The 20,684-nt window shown below is 55.5% G+C and overlaps 6 protein-coding genes across 6 annotated transcripts; 3 read left to right on the top strand and 3 right to left on the bottom strand.

The window, feature by feature from the left end:
* Positions 1-1,704: 1,704 nt before the first annotated feature.
* Positions 1,705-4,090, bottom strand: VTJ04DRAFT_1064 (uncharacterized protein; the record flags this gene model as incomplete). Its single annotated transcript, XM_069358401.1, has 3 exons — positions 1,705-1,783; positions 2,128-2,264; positions 4,040-4,090. 3 exons carry the CDS (start codon positions 4,088-4,090, stop codon positions 1,705-1,707), a joined length of 267 nt encoding a protein of 88 aa, XP_069223673.1.
* Positions 4,091-8,000: 3,910 nt separating this feature from the next.
* VTJ04DRAFT_1063 (uncharacterized protein) lies at positions 8,001-9,019 on the bottom strand (the record flags this gene model as incomplete). The annotated part of the gene is made up of 3 exons (XM_069358390.1): positions 8,001-8,092; positions 8,164-8,239; positions 8,909-9,019. The coding sequence occupies 3 exons, from the start codon at positions 9,017-9,019 to the stop codon at positions 8,001-8,003; spliced, it is 279 nt and encodes a 92-aa protein (XP_069223672.1).
* Positions 9,020-10,805: 1,786 nt separating this feature from the next.
* On the top strand, positions 10,806-11,132 carry VTJ04DRAFT_1062 (uncharacterized protein; the record flags this gene model as incomplete). The annotated part of the gene is made up of 1 exon (XM_069358379.1): positions 10,806-11,132. One exon carries the CDS (start codon positions 10,806-10,808, stop codon positions 11,130-11,132), a length of 327 nt encoding a protein of 108 aa, XP_069223671.1.
* Positions 11,133-12,559: 1,427 nt separating this feature from the next.
* VTJ04DRAFT_1061 (uncharacterized protein) lies at positions 12,560-14,637 on the top strand (the record flags this gene model as incomplete). Its single annotated transcript, XM_069358368.1, has 3 exons — positions 12,560-12,841; positions 12,905-13,951; positions 14,029-14,637. 3 exons carry the CDS (start codon positions 12,560-12,562, stop codon positions 14,635-14,637), a joined length of 1,938 nt encoding a protein of 645 aa, XP_069223670.1.
* A 105-nt stretch (positions 14,638-14,742) lies between these two features.
* Positions 14,743-15,093, bottom strand: VTJ04DRAFT_1060 (uncharacterized protein; the record flags this gene model as incomplete). The annotated part of the gene is made up of 2 exons (XM_069358357.1): positions 14,743-15,006; positions 15,070-15,093. The coding sequence occupies 2 exons, from the start codon at positions 15,091-15,093 to the stop codon at positions 14,743-14,745; spliced, it is 288 nt and encodes a 95-aa protein (XP_069223669.1).
* Positions 15,094-16,899: 1,806 nt separating this feature from the next.
* Positions 16,900-20,352, top strand: VTJ04DRAFT_1059 (uncharacterized protein; the record flags this gene model as incomplete). Its single annotated transcript, XM_069358345.1, has 1 exon — positions 16,900-20,352. One exon carries the CDS (start codon positions 16,900-16,902, stop codon positions 20,350-20,352), a length of 3,453 nt encoding a protein of 1,150 aa, XP_069223668.1.
* Positions 20,353-20,684: the final 332 nt, after the last annotated feature.

The following is a 20,684-nucleotide window of genomic DNA, read 5'->3' as shown; positions in this document are numbered from 1 at the left end:
CCCCCCCGCTCCAGACAAGCGCCCACCGTTTTGTAGGTTCCCTTGGGTTTTGTTACCAGGACGATGCTCGAGTGGTTTCTATCTCTTGCTTGCCGTTTTATTTACTCTTCTTCGTCTCTCTTCCTATCTCGCCTTTGCTTCTCAAGTTATCGAGAAGCAAACTTGCGTCGTTCTGGCTCTGGTTTGCTTGTTGCGCGTCAGTCCAGTCCCTCCCAGGTTCCCTCGCTCACCGATGCTTTCATGGACAAGGCCAGAGATGCCAGTTCTTCTGATGAGTTGCCTATTCAAGTGAATGGTGATCGCAATATTTACCTAGGTACAGTACATGCCTGGCAATCACCCTCGCCAACTAGCTGAAGGAATCTGCCGAAAATGGGGGTTTCTCGTCCATGACAGACGCGCTTGTGTGCGCAAATCCCGCTTCCAACTTACCTTCGTTTGAGACATCTCTTCCCATCCTGGCTAGTCCCTAACCTTTTCCAGCATGCTCATCCTTTCGCTACTCCATAGATACCGCTGACTTGGATTGCAAAGGGAAGTCTCCTGGAGTTTACTAATAACATCCAAACATCGAGCATACATACTTTGTACATGCGCAGCAGCAAGTACATACATACCAAAGGACAGTGTGAGGGTAAGTGTTCCCTGGACATTTGGCTCGACAACCCCTGGTCCCCCGCCAACTAGCGGGCTCGCCCGGCGGCTGCGGAACAAGGGCACATGCATCCAGCGTGGGTAATGTGACTTGGGACCCAATGGTCTGTGCCAACGCAAGCCTCCATCCCCTGTCTCCTCTTCGGAATGGTTCGGTTTCGACAACCACGGAATTCCTGCCGACGACTGCACTGCGGCAGAGACGTGGCGGAAGGATTTATCATCAGAGAACGATACTTACAAAGATTCAACTCAACGGCTTGGAAGTCTGGTATGGACAGCATGTCCCTGCTGGATGCTACGTTGTAGCCTGGGTACCTACCTACCAACGGCCTGGGCAAGGTTTCCGAGTTCTTGGTTCTGGGCGCCTACAGAGTCCAACCCGTGGTGATGTCTGTGTGGTGGTGATGATGAGGTGGTGATCATGGTTTTGCAGGTTGCATCATGTAGGTATCTCGGGACAACGGGGAGCAAAAGCGATATTCCCTTGGGCGGGTGCCAGGTAAACGGTGAACTTCAAACAGGCACAAGGGCTAGGTTATTGATACACAGCAGGAGGGTGGTAGGACAAACAAAGAACATGGTAGGTTGAGGAAACGATCCATGGCCTGTACAACCTCGATTTCGACCTCGAGCTTGGGGCGTGTAGGATCAAGACAGGATAGTGAACAAGATGCGTTTCGTTCTGGTTCCTGGAGCCTCATTCACAGCGCCATAATCGCGCAGGGGCCTTGTCATACCCACCACTTCTTCGGAGAAAGCGTCGGACTGGACTGGCATGGAGGATTTCTTTCCCTTTGTGGGGAAAGGACTGGCAAAGCAGACATGTGTCTGTTTCATCCAGGAGCAGCAGCAGCCTGAGGCTGGAGTCTGTGAGGTCTGACCAACATCATCATCATGATCATCATCTCGAACACCTTCCTGACTTCAGGGTAAAAGTAAGGTAGTTACAGAGTACGCTTTGCGTTATGAAGTTGTACGAACATACCAAGGTCAAAGCGAATCCACGCCTCCTCCTCCTCCTCCTCCTTTCTCCTGGTTCCCCTCCCCTTACAACGCCGGCTCCGGCGACGTCGTGCCAGACGGGGCGACACCGGCGATGACGGTGACGAACAGCTTTGAGGCCCATCTGTATGTACACACTCCGTACATATCTGGAGTAATACTTCAACAATTTTCCCACCATTCCATTCTTTTGTTCCTCACCTGCTTGTTTGGATCTTGAGGCTTGGCTTGCGTCGTTCGATGGGGGGTGGTCTTGGTTTGGTTTGGTCTGCGTTTTTGCCGTGTTCCCGATTGCTTGGGTTTAATCTCTGTTGACCAGATACGGAGTAGGGGGGTTATGCTGTTGGTTCGAAGGGTCGAGGTCGTGGTGAGCTCTGGTTGGTTGTCGAAGCGCGCAACGCGCGCCGAGTGGAGGTTCAATACCTCAGGTAGGTAAGGGAGGTACAGACGGAGTATGTAGGTACATACATGCGGACCGAGTAGGCAAGGGGGAGGAGGGAGGCAACGGCGGCAGAGAGGCTGCTAATGCTCCTGCGGATGCGGATGTGGATGCGGGATGCAGATGCGGAGGGAGAGCGGCCGACCGTTGAGGACGCGGCGCGGCGCTATGGATGAAACTACGCTACTACGACTACTACTGTTACTACTACTACCATGGAGAAAGGAGCTAGTGAGCTTGGTTGGACGGAGACTGGTGGTGTACACAGTATGTGACGCAGGAGAGAGGAAGTGGCGAGATGGTGCCAATGTAAATACGCCTGGAACTCCTGTGAAGGCGAAGCATACAGATTACGTGTGGGTGAGGACATCGTTTCCTTTGGGAGGATTGGGGAGTGGTAGCAGCATGGTGGGGTGCCTGGTTCCCCTGTCCTCTCCAGGCACGGTGTGCTCGCGGTGAGCGGGAAGGAAGAAAGGGGAGGGGGGAGGAAGAGAGAGAGGGAGGGAGGGAGACACGGGCGAGCGAGTGGCGGATGTTTGGCCCAGACCAGGTGAGCATTGCCGTGTCGTGGTGTCGTGGTGGTTGTGTGTGCGTCTGACACCGCGGACAACAAATCATGGTACTATCGTGGGCCCGGGTTGTGCTTCCCACCCTCCTTTCCGGACATCGGCTGTTTTCTAGGTGCCATCCCATCCGTCATGCGCGGTTGACTTCCGCGGTTTGCTTGCCCCTGAGGCGATCTACGGAGTACATACCTGACGGGAGGAATCCGTTCCTGCCCGGGTCAACGGTAATGACGGTTACGGTTGATGAGGCAAAGTGGTTGGTGTGGCTTGGCTATGCTTCCTGTAAGGGCGCGTCTCTTTTTTGTTTGCTTGGATCACTTGATGGCCAACAAACCGAAGAGAGTGTCTGGCCGGAATATGCCGCTGGTCTCTGGGAGACGCTCACGCCTGCTTCAAGAACATAGCCAAGAAAGTGGAATAGCGTGATAATCCTTCGTCGAATGTTGGCATGGGTGCGGTGTGGCACAGCGAGAACTGGTACGGGAGAGAGAGGCGGAGCATAGCAAGCGAAGGTACAGATTGTGGCTTGTGTCAACAGTCTTGTTGTTAGTGCTCCTCATACTCTCGAATTAGTGACAGCAATGTCTCCTTGGTTTGATGCTAACATGATTGAATAGTCCTTGGAATGCTCCATCTATAGTGCTTCAGGCCGTTTCGAACTGGAGTTGGAATGCTGGCGATATCAGGCCTTCATGTCACTGCCGCAATTACCGCGAGTACCGACTTGGCCCGCAAGGCGAGGAGGGCGGCGTGTGATGTGTGAGTTCTGGCAGTGCTCGGCGCCTCTTCTGCAAGCGCTAGGTGATAGTGAGATGGTTGGGCTGTATGGCGGAGATTGACTCGTGTTTTCATCGTGGGTTGTCTCAGGAAAAGGTAGTAGTTCACGGCGTCATGGTGCATGCTGACTCGGATGGGCACGTAGTTCAGGTTGTAAACTGCTGAGGCATACCTATCGTTATGCGACTAGATCTCGGACCGAGTCCGAAATATTGCAGCTGAATCTCACTGACTAGAAGTAATTATGCCCTCTCTCCTATGCTGCTTACGCGTCTCGCTGATACATGGGGGCCGGCGGTTGATGCCCAGTCTAACCACCATATCGGTGGCCAAGGTGAGAATGGGGAAGGTGAGTGGACAACAACTTTACCTACTGGTGGCGAAAGATTTGCTGTCTAATCTGTTTCCGGAATACGCCACGGGGCGAGGCTATTCGTGTTGAATCTGATCTCGGCCGAAGAATGCTCGTCACCATTGACAGACTTCGGGCGGATCGGAGCGTTAGTGGTTGATCCCACGTGGGTACGCTGTTGACGGGTTGTTCCTTGGAAGCGCCCCTTGTCAGCACGAGCGTTAGGGTGCTGACAACATCACTTACAGTCCTCGCCTGAATGTTGACCCCGGTAATCAGTGGAAACCTTGTTCCCATGGCGGCCAAAGCAGCAGTGACAGCAGTGACGAGCCAGGTAAACGGCCAGGGTATAGTAGCAGATGGATTCTCTGGATTCTCTCCGTTGACAAATAACAGTCTGGTGGATGACGCTGTCGTAGGAAGGAAGGGGAAATACAAGCCTTGTTGGCTTCAGCATCGCCATCTCAGGTGAACACCAGCCATGCCTGCTGGCACCCAGGCTGTGTACCCGATCTTTTCTCGTTTGAATAACAGCCTTTCTCAAATCCTGAGCCGGGGGTACCTTATGCATGTTGTCTTAGATGGGGGGATACACCACAGACCAACCCCAACTGCAGCTGGGAGAGGCAGTAATGCGCCCCAAGATCCCGTTCTCCTTCGTCATCCCTGCTCTCTCCCTTCTTCAAAATCATCAGAAACACATACGATCTCAGGGGATCAGACCGACAAATTCGCGCCACTGCGATGCTCAAACGGCAGCCCACGGCCCCCGTCTCGTCAGCCATTGCTCAGTATCATCCTCGAACCGAGTCCGAGCAAGGCCAGCTCGCCCGCCCATCTCCTGCGCCGGGATTGGCAATGTGCCGAGTTCCATACATGCAGACCTGCGCTCCGCGGGCGCTAGAGTCTCTAAGCTTGTCTCCATCTCTTCTTGTTCGTCCTTAAACCTGCTCCGGAAGAACCACCGTTACGGGACCAGACCAACGTTGGGCCCCATCAACGGTCCGGACAACAAGGACGGTTGCACGCGAGTCGAGTGCCTAAGCCTCGGGCTCCCTTATCCCTCAATAGGGAATTTGGGAAGTGAGCAGCTCGACAAAGAACAAAGATATATTCAGGTGGTTGTGTGCTGCCAACAGCGCTGGACGTTGAACTTCTGTGTAAGTCGACCAGAGCGGGTTCGGGTTCGGGTTGGGGTTCAACGCGGGTGCGGTTCCCAGGTCTGGCCCGGGTCTGGGTTACACAGACGTTGGGAGGCAAGACAAGCTTCGCTGCCGAACCAGCCGGGCAGATCTGGGATGCGTTGGAAACCCCGAAAGAACGCGGGGGAGACGGCCGAGGGGTCGAGGCCGACAAGGGTTAGGGACCCGTTCGGCGGCCAAGTTGCTGCCGTGTGGGTGGTACATTGTTGTTCGCTGTGGTTTTGCGGGTGATATGGCTCGTGCGGAGGTACCCTTGTGACTCGAGTGACTTTGGGTTGCGAACAGGTGGGTCGCTTTGCAGACCAATCAGCGGCTCGATTCTCACGAAGGAAAGAGGTTGAGCAAGAGTCTGAAGCCAATCAGGATGGGCCGCTCCCGGGGCCGTGAGCCTCCACGTGTGACAGAAGCGCGGGAGGTGGCATCACGAACAGGGGTCATGCCTTCTTCTCTTGCCTTCTTCGCATCGTGTTCACTTGGTCAAGCTTCCTCCACCAATGGCCTTTTGCGTCGGATCTTCAACAAGACCTCTCGCTTCCCAGTGTCGTCCGACTGCGGCCGCTGCTGATGATGCGGCGGTAGTAGTAGTACGTAGTAATAGCAGTAGCGGTAGTAGCAGTGATCTGCCGCCGAGGAGATGTCGCCATGGTGTTGACATTTATGGAGGAATCGACTTGGACGGAGTACGGGGATCGTGTAAGTACGGGGTACCTAAGGCGATTCTGCTGCGGTGCCTTCCCGCCCCGAGGCAACCATAGGACATCCAATATTCACAGAGGGAACCGAAATTGCGCCTGGAGTGAATTTCATGGGAGCATGACTACTTCTTGCTCCCGACCTGGCGTGGGACTGATTGGGCACGCAAACGTTGATGGATGATAAGGCAACACTGGGACGCCGACGTGACAACCATGATGCATGACATGAGACTAGAGCGTGTCTGTACGCCGAACGAGTTAAACTCACCCTCCAACTCGGGGTTGTGAAAGAGAAATAAGCGCAAGGCTAGACACAAGTCAGAAGCTGCTTGGCTGATTCCGCGCCTCTTTTCTGAGTCTTACTGTCTCTTGGTTGAAGGTCCCACGTTACACAACTTCTCGGGCCAATGTGGATGGGCTGGGGCAGTGTTGCACAACGCCAACTTTTTACTTAAGCCTTGCTGCTGTGGTCCAGTCAGCTCGCAAGGTAAGCAGCGAGAAGCGCGCTTGAGGGAGAAAAAAACCTGAAACTCGAAACTAAGCGGCGATTTGCGGCAGATGGGCTGTAGGCCTACATACGACTTTGCAGTTCAGCTCCTCGAAAACCAGCCTACCATCTCTGCGGAATTTGAGCTTCATCACACGAGAAGAATGCTACCATGGAATTTACCGTACCGTTTCACTGGCTTGGGAGGAGAAAAATTGTTAGTGTCACCGCCGTTCCCTTTCTCTGTGCCTTTCATTCCGCGCTGTTCACTTGTCTCCATGCCATGCCGCGTCGCTGCTCCATGCTTTACAACTTACCCGTCACGCCGGGTAGGTGGTAATTGCAACACCGGAAACGGTTTACACCTCGTTCTCTGTCTGTCACCAGCTTTTCGGTGCCCCCATGAAACTCCCTTCCCCCGCCCCAGGCCAAGGAGTATCGTCTATTCTGGTTCACGACCGGCCGCTACATCCTCAAACATTCACGACAATGAACGGAGCAAAATGCGCACCAATACACTCTGAGGGCTTAGTTACAAGAACGGTTGTTGTCGTCACGTTGCTCCCGTCCAGTTCATGGACAGGAGGACGTAAGGTAGTAAGGGCAATGCCCGTTTCCTTTTTTACCCTTTCCCCTTGGCATGGATACATTGCCTACGCATGCGGATACTGCTGAGGTGGTTTTGTGTTTGTGCTCGTGTTTCATCTACTGAGCAGCAGAACCGTCGAAAGCTTCTGGCTTTTTGATGACGTGCGCCTCAACGGTTTCTTGGTCTTTGGTATAGATGAACCCCACGCGAGCAGGAGTAGTTTACGTATTATATGTACGGAGCAACTAGCTCTGTGCCACCCAGACGTGCCACCGGCATCTGCCGGAGCCATGGCTTCTCAGCCAAACCACAAAAAACCCCATGAATTTTGCCCTTGGCTTGGACGACGAAAAGTGAAGCGGAAACGGTCCAGACTGTGTGCCTGACGACACCCACGTCGGACACATGGCATCATGGGGGAAAGGGTACAGAGATGGATCGTCGTCCAAATCCAAATCGCCCGCATCGAGACCGGGCGACGGAAAAAGATTCCGCGGTGGAGAGAGTGGGTGGACGTCAGGGATGAGGCACAGACCAGACCAGGACAAGGGGGTTCTCACCCCGGAAAAGCTCGAAGCGGAAGCCCGGGTGAGTTCCCCGGTGTTTAGGCGGTGGAGCCATATCCCACGCCGTCTTTGCTGTTTCGAGAAACCTCCCATCCCGCTTTGGACTTGGGCCGCTGCAAAAAAAGAGAACCGGAATGACTGATTCGCAACTTTGTACGGAATAACGATGTCTCTTTCAATAAAGCTTTGGCCGTGCGGGATGGAGTTCTGATGACGTTTTGGGTGTTCCCTTGCGTGGCTCGTTCGGCAGTTTTGACTTGTTTTGCGCTGCTGTGTTCAAAAAGGGCCTGGAACACAAAACTTTAACCTTATCGCGTTGTGCAGGGGTGCTGATGACCCGAATTGGTCGTCGATCAGCCTCCGTTCTTCTCCAGTGGCGGGGCTCTTTCCGTGAAACGGTCAGGAACCAGCGTTTGAGCATGATGATCCAAGGTCAACCCTGCATCGAAAGCTTCCGTGACACGATGAGCCTCTTCGGTGCATGATACAGCTCGGTCAAATTCCGGAGACAGCCATGGTCGAACAACACAACGTACACCAGGTACTACTGAACCACTACTGTGGACTATGTAAGCATTATTCACCAGCAACGCCATATTAGCCGGTTGGCAACCGAACGATTTCTGGGACTGTTTGCGATTTGAAAAACAACAAGTGAAGGATCAGGGTCAGGGCGTCGAATCCATGGTGCCGGGACCTGTGACGGCGGCTGCGCTTCTGCTTCCCTGTGCCGCACGCGAGTAACAGTGATGAATGCTACCTGGGTAGCTCTGAAAGGTAGCATCTGCGCACAGAGCCGGCAGAGTGCGGAATTATGAGCAGAGAGCTCACCTCCCAGGTGCGGAACCGGAGGGAGCGACGGAGCAAAATGATGACTGCATCGGCCGCTAATGCGACGCAACGGCTGCTGGGTCGGGTCAGTCAGTCAGTCCTCAAGACGGAGAAAGCCGGGCAATACCACCCACATTCCTGCACTCAGGGAAGGAGGATAATAAAACCACGGATTCTTCCGGTCTGGCGTTAGCAAAGAGAAGCTATGTACATCGGCCCGAGGGCGGGTGGTTGAGAAACGCGTATGCACACTCCCCTTTTGTGTGGTTGCTCGCCGTTGAAGGAAGGTCTTCGCCGCCGGATGAGATGACAGACGTAGCTAGGGCGGGTTTCTGGTGGTGGTAGTTTGTTGTTGATGTGATTCTCGAAAACCTTGCTTCGCCTTGACAGGCTGACAACGACCTGCCGAGTTCGGACAAGGCTGATTTTTTGTGACAGAGCCGCCGGAAAACCGGCGAGCGGTTTGAATAATGACGATGTTGGTGCTGCTGTTTGACAGGACACAGAGGGCCCTCCAGGGCTGCCACGGCGCGGCATGCCGAAGGTTTCTTAGCTGCTTTTCTGCCCGTGAAAACGCTCGAAGTCATTATGTAGTGACGAGGCGCAGACGTGCTCGCCCTGAGGGTGGTCGCGGCCATGGCGGTCTTAACTGAGCCTCTGGGAGCTGGCCTTCGCAAGCGCGCTGGTGTGGCTCAAGCGGGGGGAATGTACCTTAAGGTGTTTCACCCGACTGTCAGGTACACACATGCACAACGTTCGCCTCGCAGATCCTGTGCTCCTTGATGGCGATGCTGAACAAGGTTGCGGCCGGCGGCAGATGACCGAAAGATGGAAACTTCGGAGGCCAGTTCTGCATACGAAAACCGCGGGACACACAACCCGGTGCAGCGTTGCGTCTGGCGACATTGTCCGGCCGGTAGCATGGCGGGAAATGCAATTTTCCTTGATGCATGTCCCAAGATTGACCCCGGAGTCCGACTCCGGGATCAGAGTCGCTTGATCTGCTGGTAGTAGATTGCCTCCCCTCCATGTCTGCCTCCCCTCCCCCGCAGCATCGCGGTTCCTTAGGCATGTTGGTTGATTTGCCGGAGTGTGTTGGCGGTTTCATGCGTCGAGGCTCGCCTTTGCGTCCAATCGTGTTGCGATTTAAGCGCGCTCAAAGGTGGCTTTTGCCTGTGCCGAACCAGCCTTTCCGTGATGGGCCGGTCTCCTCTGGGCCGTCACAGTGGAGGGTGGAGGGCTTCCCAGAAGGGAATGGCGCGGTACCGACGGAACGGGACGTGCCGTGATTGGCTTACAGACCTACTCTTCTATCATCCTCGCCAATCAGATGAAGCATACCGGAATACGGTGGATACTTGCCAAGACCGAGATCGTACTTCTCGATTGACAGAGGCAAAATCGCAGCAAACCCTCACTGTCCGCCGTTTGAATTTAAATCCGAAAACTTACATCACCGCGGTTACCACATCTCGTACTGAGCAGAATCGAGTTGAAATGTGATCCATGGATGGGACTTTTCTGCCCTTTTGCAAGAGCAAAGGCAGGGCGACAAGATAGAGCCTGGAACTGCTACGATCCTGCATTCTGTTGGATGGGAAGATGGAGCGAATCGGACACTTGATGAGTCAATGTGTCTGCTTTTGGATGCGATGCGAGTCTTTCCGCGGGTACTGTATGCCCGAGAGTTAGCGCATACAGTCTGTTAGGCAGCATGTTGCAGTCAAACCTCGGGTCGCGTTTGAACACGATGCCAAGACCTTGTGGGTTGTGTTCGCGTTTAGGATAGAGGTGCTCCGGTGCCTGGATAGACGTAACCTATGGTTTGATCCAAGCCGGGTGGATGAGCACAAGTTCAGCGAAATGGAGGCAAACGGTGAGGTAACATGACTTGAGAATGTTTTCGGGTTGGCAATGGAGTCCTCTCCAATTCACATGCCATAGTTGCCATTATTCATGTCCTTTAGGCATCTTTTGAGGTTGATTTCAGATTCACGCATGACCTAGTGTATAGGTATTGCGCTTCGTGAATTCCCAGACGAGAAAGAGAGCTTGCCGTCTCCAAGCGGTTTTCCGTCCCGGTCCCTCCGGAAACTGCGGCCGAACCTGGCCCCACCTGGCCCATTCTGGAGACCCGCGCACAGCCTCAAACTCCTCCCAGAAGTCTCCACATTTTGTGGCTCTTCTCTATTTTTTCCCCAATGTTCGTGTGTTTGTGCTGTGGCTCGGTTTTCTTGAGCGTTTCTTAATCCCGGCATTCGTGGCGTCTCTCTGATTTCCTTTGTGTCTGCCCGGCCTCCGTTTCTGGCCGCACCCCATCGAATGCGCCCTAAAGATGCGACCAGAAGGTGGCCGGGCAGCTTCAGAGCTCCCGTCTCCGACTGTACTACCTCCATCCAAAGCTTTGTCTGCCCGACCGATTGATGTGGTTCTCCAAGAGTCCAGAGCTCAGAACCATTGCTAATAGGACTCAAAGCCACCGTTAGTGTCTTCGAAGGAACAACAAGCTCCCGCGTTTCTGACTTCAGGAGGGCGGCATGTGGATGGCAATCTGCTGGCAGCCATTTGCATCATGTATACTCCGTATACGTTCCTCACCTAAGGATGAATGCGTGCGACTGCCGACGAGGCATTCCTCCCGCATGCGAACTGCGGCAGGGCTCCTCAGATGGTGTCTGGTCGAGTCCTTCGTCGAGCCAGCCATCGCGGACGTGACCAACGGGAAAGGAGGTCGCGGCGGCTATCTGGACAACACCGGCATGGTGGCGTACGAACGTGGGGTCAAGCCTTCAGGAGGTGGTGGTGCCCCTCGCTTGGTGGTGATCGACGATGCGCCGCAGAGCCCATCGACGACAAGCTGCGGAGGTACTTCCGCACTCTACTGCTACTTCACGAGACACATCGACCTGCAACGTCTCGTATGCTGTGGATTACAACCTAACCTTCATGGCGACAACGGAACAACCTGAGTCACCCACCGCGCCCATGATATTCACTTTTGCAATTTGGCACGACACGTCCTCGGTTTCTCTCCAGGCACCGTGTCGTCCTCGTCAAGTCTCTGCCTGAGGAAATTGCTCCTCGGTGAGGTAAATGCGACGCTGGGGCCTGTATCGATCTTCGAGTTTAGGCATCCGGGTGTCAGGCTTTCCTTGGTAATGGAGAAAACTGGTTTTGTTAACTACCATAGGTTGTACTACGATGTCACCTGAATATCACCTGGTCTGATGTCTTCCCGCACGCCGTTAGGGCAGTTGGGTTGATCATTGACTGGCCAGGCCCAGTTGGCTTGGCAGCGCCTTGCTGGATGCCGAGGTCTTGAACGGGGAGAACCCACCGCAAAGCTATTGTAGGCCGCGTCAAGTGGCCACAGCAGGCGATGCTCAACACCAGACCAGCAAGACAAAACAGGGTCGCCGGCGCGTTTCTTTAGCAAGTGCAAGGCTTTCTAATCATTCGGGGTTGTTATGGACGCAAGACATACCTGACTTACAGCCATGTCCGCAGTTACAGTTTATTCCGCACTCGCAGCGGCGTCGGCCGTGAATTGCGTCGTCTCTCTGGCACAGATTCCGTCTCGTGACGGAGTTGGTGCGTACGTTATTCGTACTCATACGTACTGCCACAGTTTTCTGACGGTTTGCGTTTGATACGGCCAGTTATTACCATTCACTTGTCCGGAGCCGTCCTCGGCTGAGAGAGGCTCACGGTTACCGGGGTCCAGGAGGGGGTGTGCATTGGGAGGGTGTATAATAGAACTGTCCCCCTGTCAGCACACCACGCACACCCCATTGCTCGCCCTCGTCCTCGGCCGGCCATCCCCAGAGCTGCGGGCAAGGCGGTGCGAGGATGCCGGTTGTCTGTCGAGGTTGGCTCCATCAAGTAGTTAAGCGCTGGGCCAGACGCGTTTGGGATAATTTCTTGCAAATGTAGCATGCTCCTGGAGAGCGATACTTTAAACCGCGCTCCTCTACCTCTCTCGTGGCCATTCTTAACTCTGGCCATTTGTACGCCAGTTCCTCTCCGAGCAGACTAGTTCTTCCTCGTCCTTATAGATACCCTCCTCCTTTCCTCGCCAGTCCCATCGGCCTCATCCGTCTCAAACATTCCCCAGGTCCTACGCCGCACCCTGTGCCCCACCAACGACAGTGCCGTACTCGGGCTGTCATCAAGTCTTCTAAGGTTAGATTTTCTCCTCAAGCTCCTAGCCGGATCGTGGGCTTCGACCAGAAAGAGAAGGAGAACGAGGGTCCGACGAGCGCTGAGCCTAGACGCCTCGCAAGCAACACAAAAAGCCTGGTCATCCTGCGAACCTTGGATCTCAGTCCTTCTTCCCCCGGGGTTCATGTGAGGATATCATAGCCAGAGGAATAGGACGCATCCGACTAAGACAACCATGAATACAGACAGACACGGCAAACTCAGCTCTTCCATGATCGAGGATTTCCTCGATTGTGACCAGCTCGTATCGGACTCGGACGCCGAAAACTCGAGCATTGCCTCCCCGCGGAGGTCGCTCAAGCGCCTTCACATCCACGTCGACATGTCCTCAAGTCACTATCTTGCCCCTGGGCATTCTCCGCAGCCCTCAGCTTCATTAGACGGCATGCCTATGGGCACCAGCGCCCCTCAGACAGGCACCTACTCTTCTGTTGCAGACCTTAGCCCTTATAGCGCCGTAGGTAGCGGTTCTTGCGACTCTGCGTCTCATCTCTCACCACTCACCAACCTGTTTGGACAGGTATCTGGAGTCTCCTCCTTCAGCTACCCGGCCGCGGCCGATCCCAGTCTCCTCACACCTGCCTCCAGTTCGGGGAGCCCACCCCTAGGGCACAAGCCGAAACCCATGCGGGATTACAACACCCCGGGGCTTGGGAGTAACCAGGCGCCGACACCACCAGACACCTCGAAACTGTACGGATATGGCACCTACGACATTCACTCGGGCACTCAAAGTCCTTCACCAATGGCGGTGAACCCAGCCGTCACCGAGGCCGGTCCCTTCGACATGCCCCCGTACATGACGGCACACTCTCCGCCGACCAGCCACCACCCTTCCTCTCCGCGGGATCAAATCCCACCACCCATCGATCCGTACCTTGGTCATTTCACCGTTTCTGGAGCCGACGATGGGGAGTTGCCTCAAGGCCACCCGCTTCACCATTACCACAGTTACAGCGTTGAGGTGTCTTCACCTGGTGCGTACCTCAACCAGCCACAGCCTCAGCAACAACAACAACAACAACAACAACAGCAACATATTCCCGTCACCACGTCACATATGCACCACCGCATGTCATCAACAGACGGGCCAGCGCCCGGCCTGACGCAACCACCACACTTCCGGCCAGGCCAAGCACCTCAGGTCGAGGACCTGCGCGATCCCTCGATGCTCCTTGGGCCCTACCCGTCGGGACCCGCGTCTCAATCAACACTCGGCAGCCCCGGGCGTCGGTCAGCAGTAGCGGCACAACGCAAGAAGCCATCGCCGTCGCGGAAACCTCCAAGAACACCCCGTTTGGTAACTACCCAAATGGGCAACGGCTCTGCCAGCGCGCCTCTCCAGGACGACGACGGCGAGGAGCTCACCCTTCGCGACGACGCCCCCGAGGACGACAAGTTCCTTTTCCAACTCCGGAAGGAGTTCCTCTCGGAGAAGGGCAAGGGCATGTGGGAGGAGATGAAGGCCAAGTACACCGAGAAGCATGCCGGCAACTGGGAGAAGGCGGCCCTTCAAATGAAGGTGTCTCGCGCGGTTGCCCGGTACGGCGTGTGGCCTCAGAAGGAGGTGAGATTTGATTTGTCTCAGCCACGTCTTTCCTCACCTCATCCATGAATACTGACAACGCATTCCCCATCGCACAGGTCGAGCGTCTGAAGGAAGCCTGGCGCTACTTCGAAGAGATGCGCTACTCCCTGATCCTCGCCCGGATGAAAGAACTCGGCGGCTGCCGCTGCTGGGACTGGAAGCCGCAGCACATCGAAGCCATGCTCGTCAAGCTCGGCCTCGAAGAGCCCGTCAAGGACGAAAAGACAAACACCCGTCGGCGCCGCCAACAAAAAGCCGCTGCCCGCCGCCAGGGGAGCCCGTGCCAGCCAGCCCCGCCGCAACAACCACTCGGCCCTGTCTCTGCTGCGGACTGGAACCAGGCTACCGCCGCCGCTACCGGTCTCGGCTTGCACCCCGGCTTCGCAGGCCATCCTCACGCTCATCATCTTGCCGTTGCCGCGGCAAGGCAGAACCATTACCTCCACCCACATCCGCATCATCCTCAGCAGCAGCAACATTTCGTCACCATGTCCCCTGCTGCTGCTCCCCAACCTGCGGCCGAGGACTTCCCTGCTCCGGCCAACCTCACGCCCAAGCAAGAGGAGGACTTGGTCAACGAGATCTTCAAGAGCCGGCGCCTCACCCCAGAAGAGGATGAGGAGGAAGCGGGCTCGCGTGCTGCTGGGCAGGCGGCGAGGGGTTGAATACCGAGGTAATAATATTGGGGTTGGGTCATGACGATATCGGGGTCATGACTGGTGGTGGTGGCGGTGGTGGTGGTGCTGGAAGGGCGTTGTTGCTCGCTGAACTTAGATATCACACTTTATCCTTCCTATGTTATTTCCTTTCTTGTCTGTACTTTTTTTTTCTTTCTTTATTTTGCTCTGAAAGGCTCGCGGACGGTACATGGGCTGGTGGTCAGGAAGGTTGGTGGCAGGTCTCTGTCTTGTTTTGGTTGGTGATGGGTGTTTGATTACAGTACATGGCAGCTCAATACTTGTGCTCTTTATATCCCTTTGGTTTTCTTTTCTTAACCGGTCCAAGACGGTGCGAGAGGTGAATGGAAGTACAGACTGGCGATGGGATGTAGTCAGGGCAACCTACCTATATTTGTCTTGTGGAATAGATGGGAAGACTGTACGTGTCTGCTTGATTCGCATGTGGTATATGTGATTATACCTGAGGGGCGAAAGCTGTTTTAATTCCTGTCTCTGCTAACATCCTCCTACGCCTGCATTCTGGTTGGATATGTACTGTCGTTTGGTTTGGGTAGGGGGGTGGGTGGGGACTCTTCATCGTTCTCTTTAGGTTAGTCTTGAATCGAGGACTCCATGTGGTGTCTGCGAGAAGGAATCACCAGCTGCACATCCTCGTGATTAGTGTGGCTCTTTGATATGCCTGCTAGAATCGTTTCCCCTCTTCCCGGAAATTCAACTTCGATACCTAGATTCAATGTTACATTCTTTCGGATATGGACTAAAATTGAATCATGTCCGTACTATATAGTTAATTCTTGATTCTTCCTCTGTCTTGTTTTGAATTCCGCTCTACAAGCAGGATTGACAATCATGTAAGTCCACGAAGCCAAACATCCAAACGGTGAGGCAGACTATTATACTGAATTCCAGTCGTCGTCTCAGTCCCCACGTCGGAGATTCAAACCCTCTATTGTCAAGGCTAACGGGACGCACTCTTAAGTTCCATCCTCGCCGTTCCTGATCTAAGCAATGTGGCACGCTTGATCGCCTGCGCGAGTTGATCAGAGAGTGAAATCATGGCCAGATTGGCGACAGGGGTAAAGGTAAGGAATGAAAATCCTGCCGTTTGTGCTTTTCTGGCCGAGTGTTAATTGGATCATTAGCTTCTCCTGGCTCAAATTGGCTTCCTTCCGCTCGAGCCCAGCTTCTCATTCATCTGATGGAGATGTTTTTGATTAGGGCATATTACGTTGACACAGATTCCTCTTATTCCATGTTTTCTTGCTGAGATTTCTCGACTTGTACGTATGAACTACTACAATAGTCCTGGCATGGATTGGGTTGGAAAGCTGGCATCCGGACTGCCCGGACGGGCGACGGACCAGGGCCCACTCGGAATCGGAGGCCCGGGACCCACTTAAATCCGGATCCAGAGTGGTTCACTCGGCGAGCGGTCCGGAGACATCTCACGTGCATGTGTGTGTTTGAAACAAGATCGAGTTAGGCATCGAGGCAACAATTTCCCATCATACTGTCGTACATACCGACCTAATTACTACCTCTCTGTTTCGTGTCATCCTGTCCACCTCAGCTGCGACCCGGCCAAACTAGGTCACCTACATGTGTAGCATGGAGTAATTCCGCTGATTAATCATCCTCTTGAGCGTTGAGCATGTTTTCGACCCGTATTGCTGAAGACACCTTGAATATGGATCCAGATGAAGCAGGACTGTTGCCCGGATGGCTGAATGACTGATCGAACCTTGAGATTCTTTGTAGTTGAGGTGTCAAAACAGTCGTGGTCGAAGTCCCTGAGGATGCCAAGATATGAACGGAAATGTGGGTCGAGTGCCAGAGGACAACTTTCAGGCTTGTCTTGGTTCAGGGTTGCTCAGGGTTGTGTATGGTTCCAAGCTCGCTGTCAACAGGGGTCCATTGCCCCATGTCAGCCTTAAACTTCAACTGTCGCTCTCACTTTCACTTCACCGTCACCACAACTCGGGCGTGCAACGACCTGTCAGCCACGAGGCGACTATATATTGTCGTAAAATCAACTACATGTGGCACCCGATTGCTTCACCAAGGTGATGTCCTGCCGGCATGGACTGCGGCTCTCGGTTGGCTGCAGCCGATGGCACACGCGCCCAACGCCATCAACCCCAGATATTATGTTGGAGAATTAGTCGACGAGTCTGGAATCATGCCCTGCTCTCCCTCCTGGCCCTCGTCTTGGGCCTCGCCCTGGCCCGCTGGCCTGCCGTCTCCGCCATGCGCGCCGACCAGGTCCGCCAGCTGCGCCGCGAGACCATCGACATGTTTTACCATGGTTTTGACAATTACATGAAGATCGCCTTTCCCGAAGATGAGCTCCGTCCTGTCTCATGCTTGCCCCTCACGCGCGATGCAAAGAACCCCCGTAATGTCGAGCTCAATGACGTCCTGGGCAACTACTCCCTTACCCTCATCGACAGCCTATCAACCTTGGCCATCCTGGCCTCAGCCCCTCCCGAGGACGGGGACACTGCTGAACGCGCCCTGCGCGACTTCCAGAACGGCGTCGCCGCCCTCGTCGAGCAGTACGGTGATGGCACCTCCGGGCCTTCAGGCCAAGGACTGCGCGGCCGTGGTTTTGATGTCGACAGCAAGGTGCAGGTCTTTGAGACGGTCATCCGCGGCGTCGGCGGCTTGCTGAGCGCCCATCTCTTCGCCATCGGCGCCCTTCCCATCACGGGATATGAACCCCGTCAGTTTATAGGTGACGACTTGCTGAACCCTGGTCCGATTCCCTGGCCGAACGGTTTCACCTACGACGGTCAGCTGTTACGCCTGGCTCACGACCTGGCTCAGCGTCTGCTGCCCGCCTTCTACACCAAGACGGGCATGCCATATCCCCGCGTGAATCTCCGCCACGGAATTCCCTTCTACGTCAACTCGCCACTCCACAAGGACCCTGCCCGAGGCTCTAGTCCGCCCCCGCGACCTGACAACGGGTCTCCCGAGATCACCGAGACGTGCAGTGCCGGTGCTGGGTCTTTGGTGCTCGAGTTTACCGTCCTCAGCCGCCTCACCGGTGATCCGCGCTTCGAGCAACTGGCAAAGCGCGCCTTCTGGGCCGTCTGGTACCGCAAGAGCCAGATCGGCCTTATCGGCGCCGGCGTAGATGCTGAACAGGGCCATTGGATTGGCGCCTACTCGGTCATCGGCGCTGGCGCCGACAGCTTTTTCGAGTATGCTCTCAAGTCACATATCCTTCTTTCTGGGCATGATCTTCCCAACCGTACTGCCGTCCCACCTCCGCCTTCCGACGACGGCCGCCCGTGGTTGGACCCAAATACTCTGTTCACGCCTCTCACTGACGCCGAAAACTCACCCGACACTTTCCTCGAGGCATGGCACCATGCCCATGCCGCCATCAAGCGCCACCTCTACACCGACCGAGACCATCCCCATTATGAAAACGTCAATCTTTGGACCGGTTCCCTTGCCTCCACCTGGGTTGACAGCTTGGGCGCTTACTACTCTGGCCTGCTCGTTCTTGCTGGAGAGCTGGACGAGGCCGTCGCCACGAACTTGCTCTACACGGCCATCTGGACGCGCTATGCAGCCCTCCCTGAGCGCTACTCTCTCCGCGAGAAGACGGTCGAAGGTGGTCTCGGCTGGTGGCCTCTGCGGCCCGAGTTTATCGAGTCCACGTACCATCTCTACCGCGCCACTAAAGACCCCTGGTATCTTTACGTCGGCGAGATGGTGCTGCGCGACATCACACGCCGCTGCTGGACCCCGTGCGGCTGGGCCGGCCTGCAAAACGTCCTCGACGGCCAGAAGAGCGATCGCATGGAGAGCTTCTTCCTCGGTGAGACGGCAAAGTACATGTACCTGCTCTTTGACGATCGCCACCCGCTCAACTCCCTGGATGCGGCTTACGTTTTCACCACCGAAGGCCACCCGCTTATCATCCCCAAGGCCGCCGCCGCCGCGCGCGGAAACAGTGCAAAATCTAACCCTTCATCGCAGGAGGAGAGCCGCGACAAAAAGGATGTCGCCACGGCCTACTACGACGAGGCCTTCACCAACTCCTGCCCACCTCGGCCCTCCAACACCCCGCTCTCGGGCTCCGTCATCGCAGCGAGAGATGACATCTACCACGCCGCGCGCATGTTGGATTTGCACCTACTTTCCTCTTCCCCGTCCTCCTCTTCCTCCTCCGACAAAGGCCAAATTTCTGGCATCCACATGGCTCGCTCCAATTTTACCCTCTTCCCCTGGACGCTGCCTGCAGAACTGCTCCCCGCCGACGGCACCTGCGCCAAAGTATACCAGCCCCTAGAAATGCTGCTCGAGTTCTCTACCACCTCCGAACAGGGCCAGCAAGGTGGTGCCGGGAGCGCCTTCAATTTCTTGCTCGGGAACCAGAACCTCGTGCGCATCACGACATCCCAAATACGTGTGACCAGCCTGTCGGGGCTCAAGCTCACTCTGCGTCTGGACGACGAGGGCGGGGAGCAGGAGTGGCGGGTGAGCAAGGTCAACGGGGTGCCGCTGGGACGGGACGAGTTTGTGGTGTTTGATAGGGAGATTCTGGGGGATATTTCGGACCCGAGGTTTCGGTTGATTCGGGACCCGGTGGTGGTGAAGTTACAGCATTTGCACGAGGTGAATTTGTTGGCGGATGAGGATGCCGTGGCCAAGTTGGCCGAGGCGATGGTTGCGGCTGCTGCTGAACTTGGTGGTGGTGGTGACGCCGCCTCGAAAGAAGAAGCCGAGACCAACTCAGATAGCGACTCCTCCTCCGATGATGCTTCCGCCTCGGCCGACAAACTTTCCTACACCACCGCCTCCTCTTCTTCCTCTTCAGGAAACCAATCCCCTGACGGCGACAACAACACCCCAACAACAACCCCCTTCTCAGACCTCACCGCCCTCGTCAAATCCCTCTTCTCCCGCCTCACCGCCTCCTTCGACAACATCCAGCTTCCTCCTACCCCCTTCCCCAGCCTCGGGGACATTGCAAACTTTGCCAGCGGCCTCGGATCCGCCCCCAATACCGGCGGCGTTCAATTCCAGCCTACCCTCCCCTACAACCTCGTCATCAACCAAACCGCCGTAACTGCCACCGGCGTCGGCGCGGCGCCCCTCCCGGACGACGATTCTTCATCTTCCTCATCTTCTCAAAGAGCTCACATCCCCGCCTTTGGCCCCGTTCCTCACTCCATCCTCCCCTGGTCGACCATCTACCCCGCCGGCCTGGCCTGCGACGCGCCGCTCCCCGCCTCGGCGCCCCGCGAACACCAGGTCATCGTCATGCGCCGCGGCGGATGCAGCTTTGCGGAGAAGTTGCAGAACATTCCGGCGTTTGCGCCGTCGGCGAGGGGGTTGAAGTTGGTTATCGTCGTGTCGGATGATGATTATGACCAAGAGGAAGAGAATGACGATAGCACCGCTGGCGGTAGTGATGGTGGTGGTGAACAAACCTCATCATCAGCAGCATCCCTCGTCCGGCCCCTGCTGGACCAAGTCCAGCTCACCCCCGGCAGGATACCCCGCCGCCACCCCATCGCCATGGTTCTCACAGGCGGCGGGCAGGCGGCGTACGAGCGCCTCGCGGCGGCCAAGAGGATCGGGCTGGCGCGGAGGTGGTGGGTCGAGAGCAACGGGATCCGGGTCGGGAATCTGATCGTCGACGAGGGCGAGACGGGGGAGGGATGGGCCTGGGATTCTTGATTTACCTACCTACAGACCTGCCTACCTTAGGTGGGTATGTATGAAGTGGATGAACTGGATGTGAAGAGAGAGTGTATGGTGACGAAATGCTTCTTGGAGTACTTACCTACCGGCGATGGCAATGATGACGGTGAGGACAGAAATGATAGAGCTGTGTATATGTCCGGTTTAGGAGTATCTAGCGTTCTTGTCGGTCAATTGCGTATAGAAAAGCGGTTCATGCTTGGATTGCGATATTATTCTTCATCGTATTCGTTGTCTGTGTCGTGTCTAAGTATTAGATAAGAACTTCATGGTTCACACAGGTTCTTTCAAGTAAACCTGCCCTCTCT

This window comes from Mycothermus thermophilus (genome assembly GCF_041956435.1).
Source record: "Mycothermus thermophilus strain CBS 625.91 unplaced genomic scaffold VTJ04scaffold_1, whole genome shotgun sequence".
In the NCBI taxonomy this organism is placed as follows: Eukaryota; Fungi; Ascomycota; class Sordariomycetes; order Sordariales; family Chaetomiaceae; genus Mycothermus; species Mycothermus thermophilus.
This window is presented reverse-complemented; position numbering and strand designations above follow the sequence as displayed.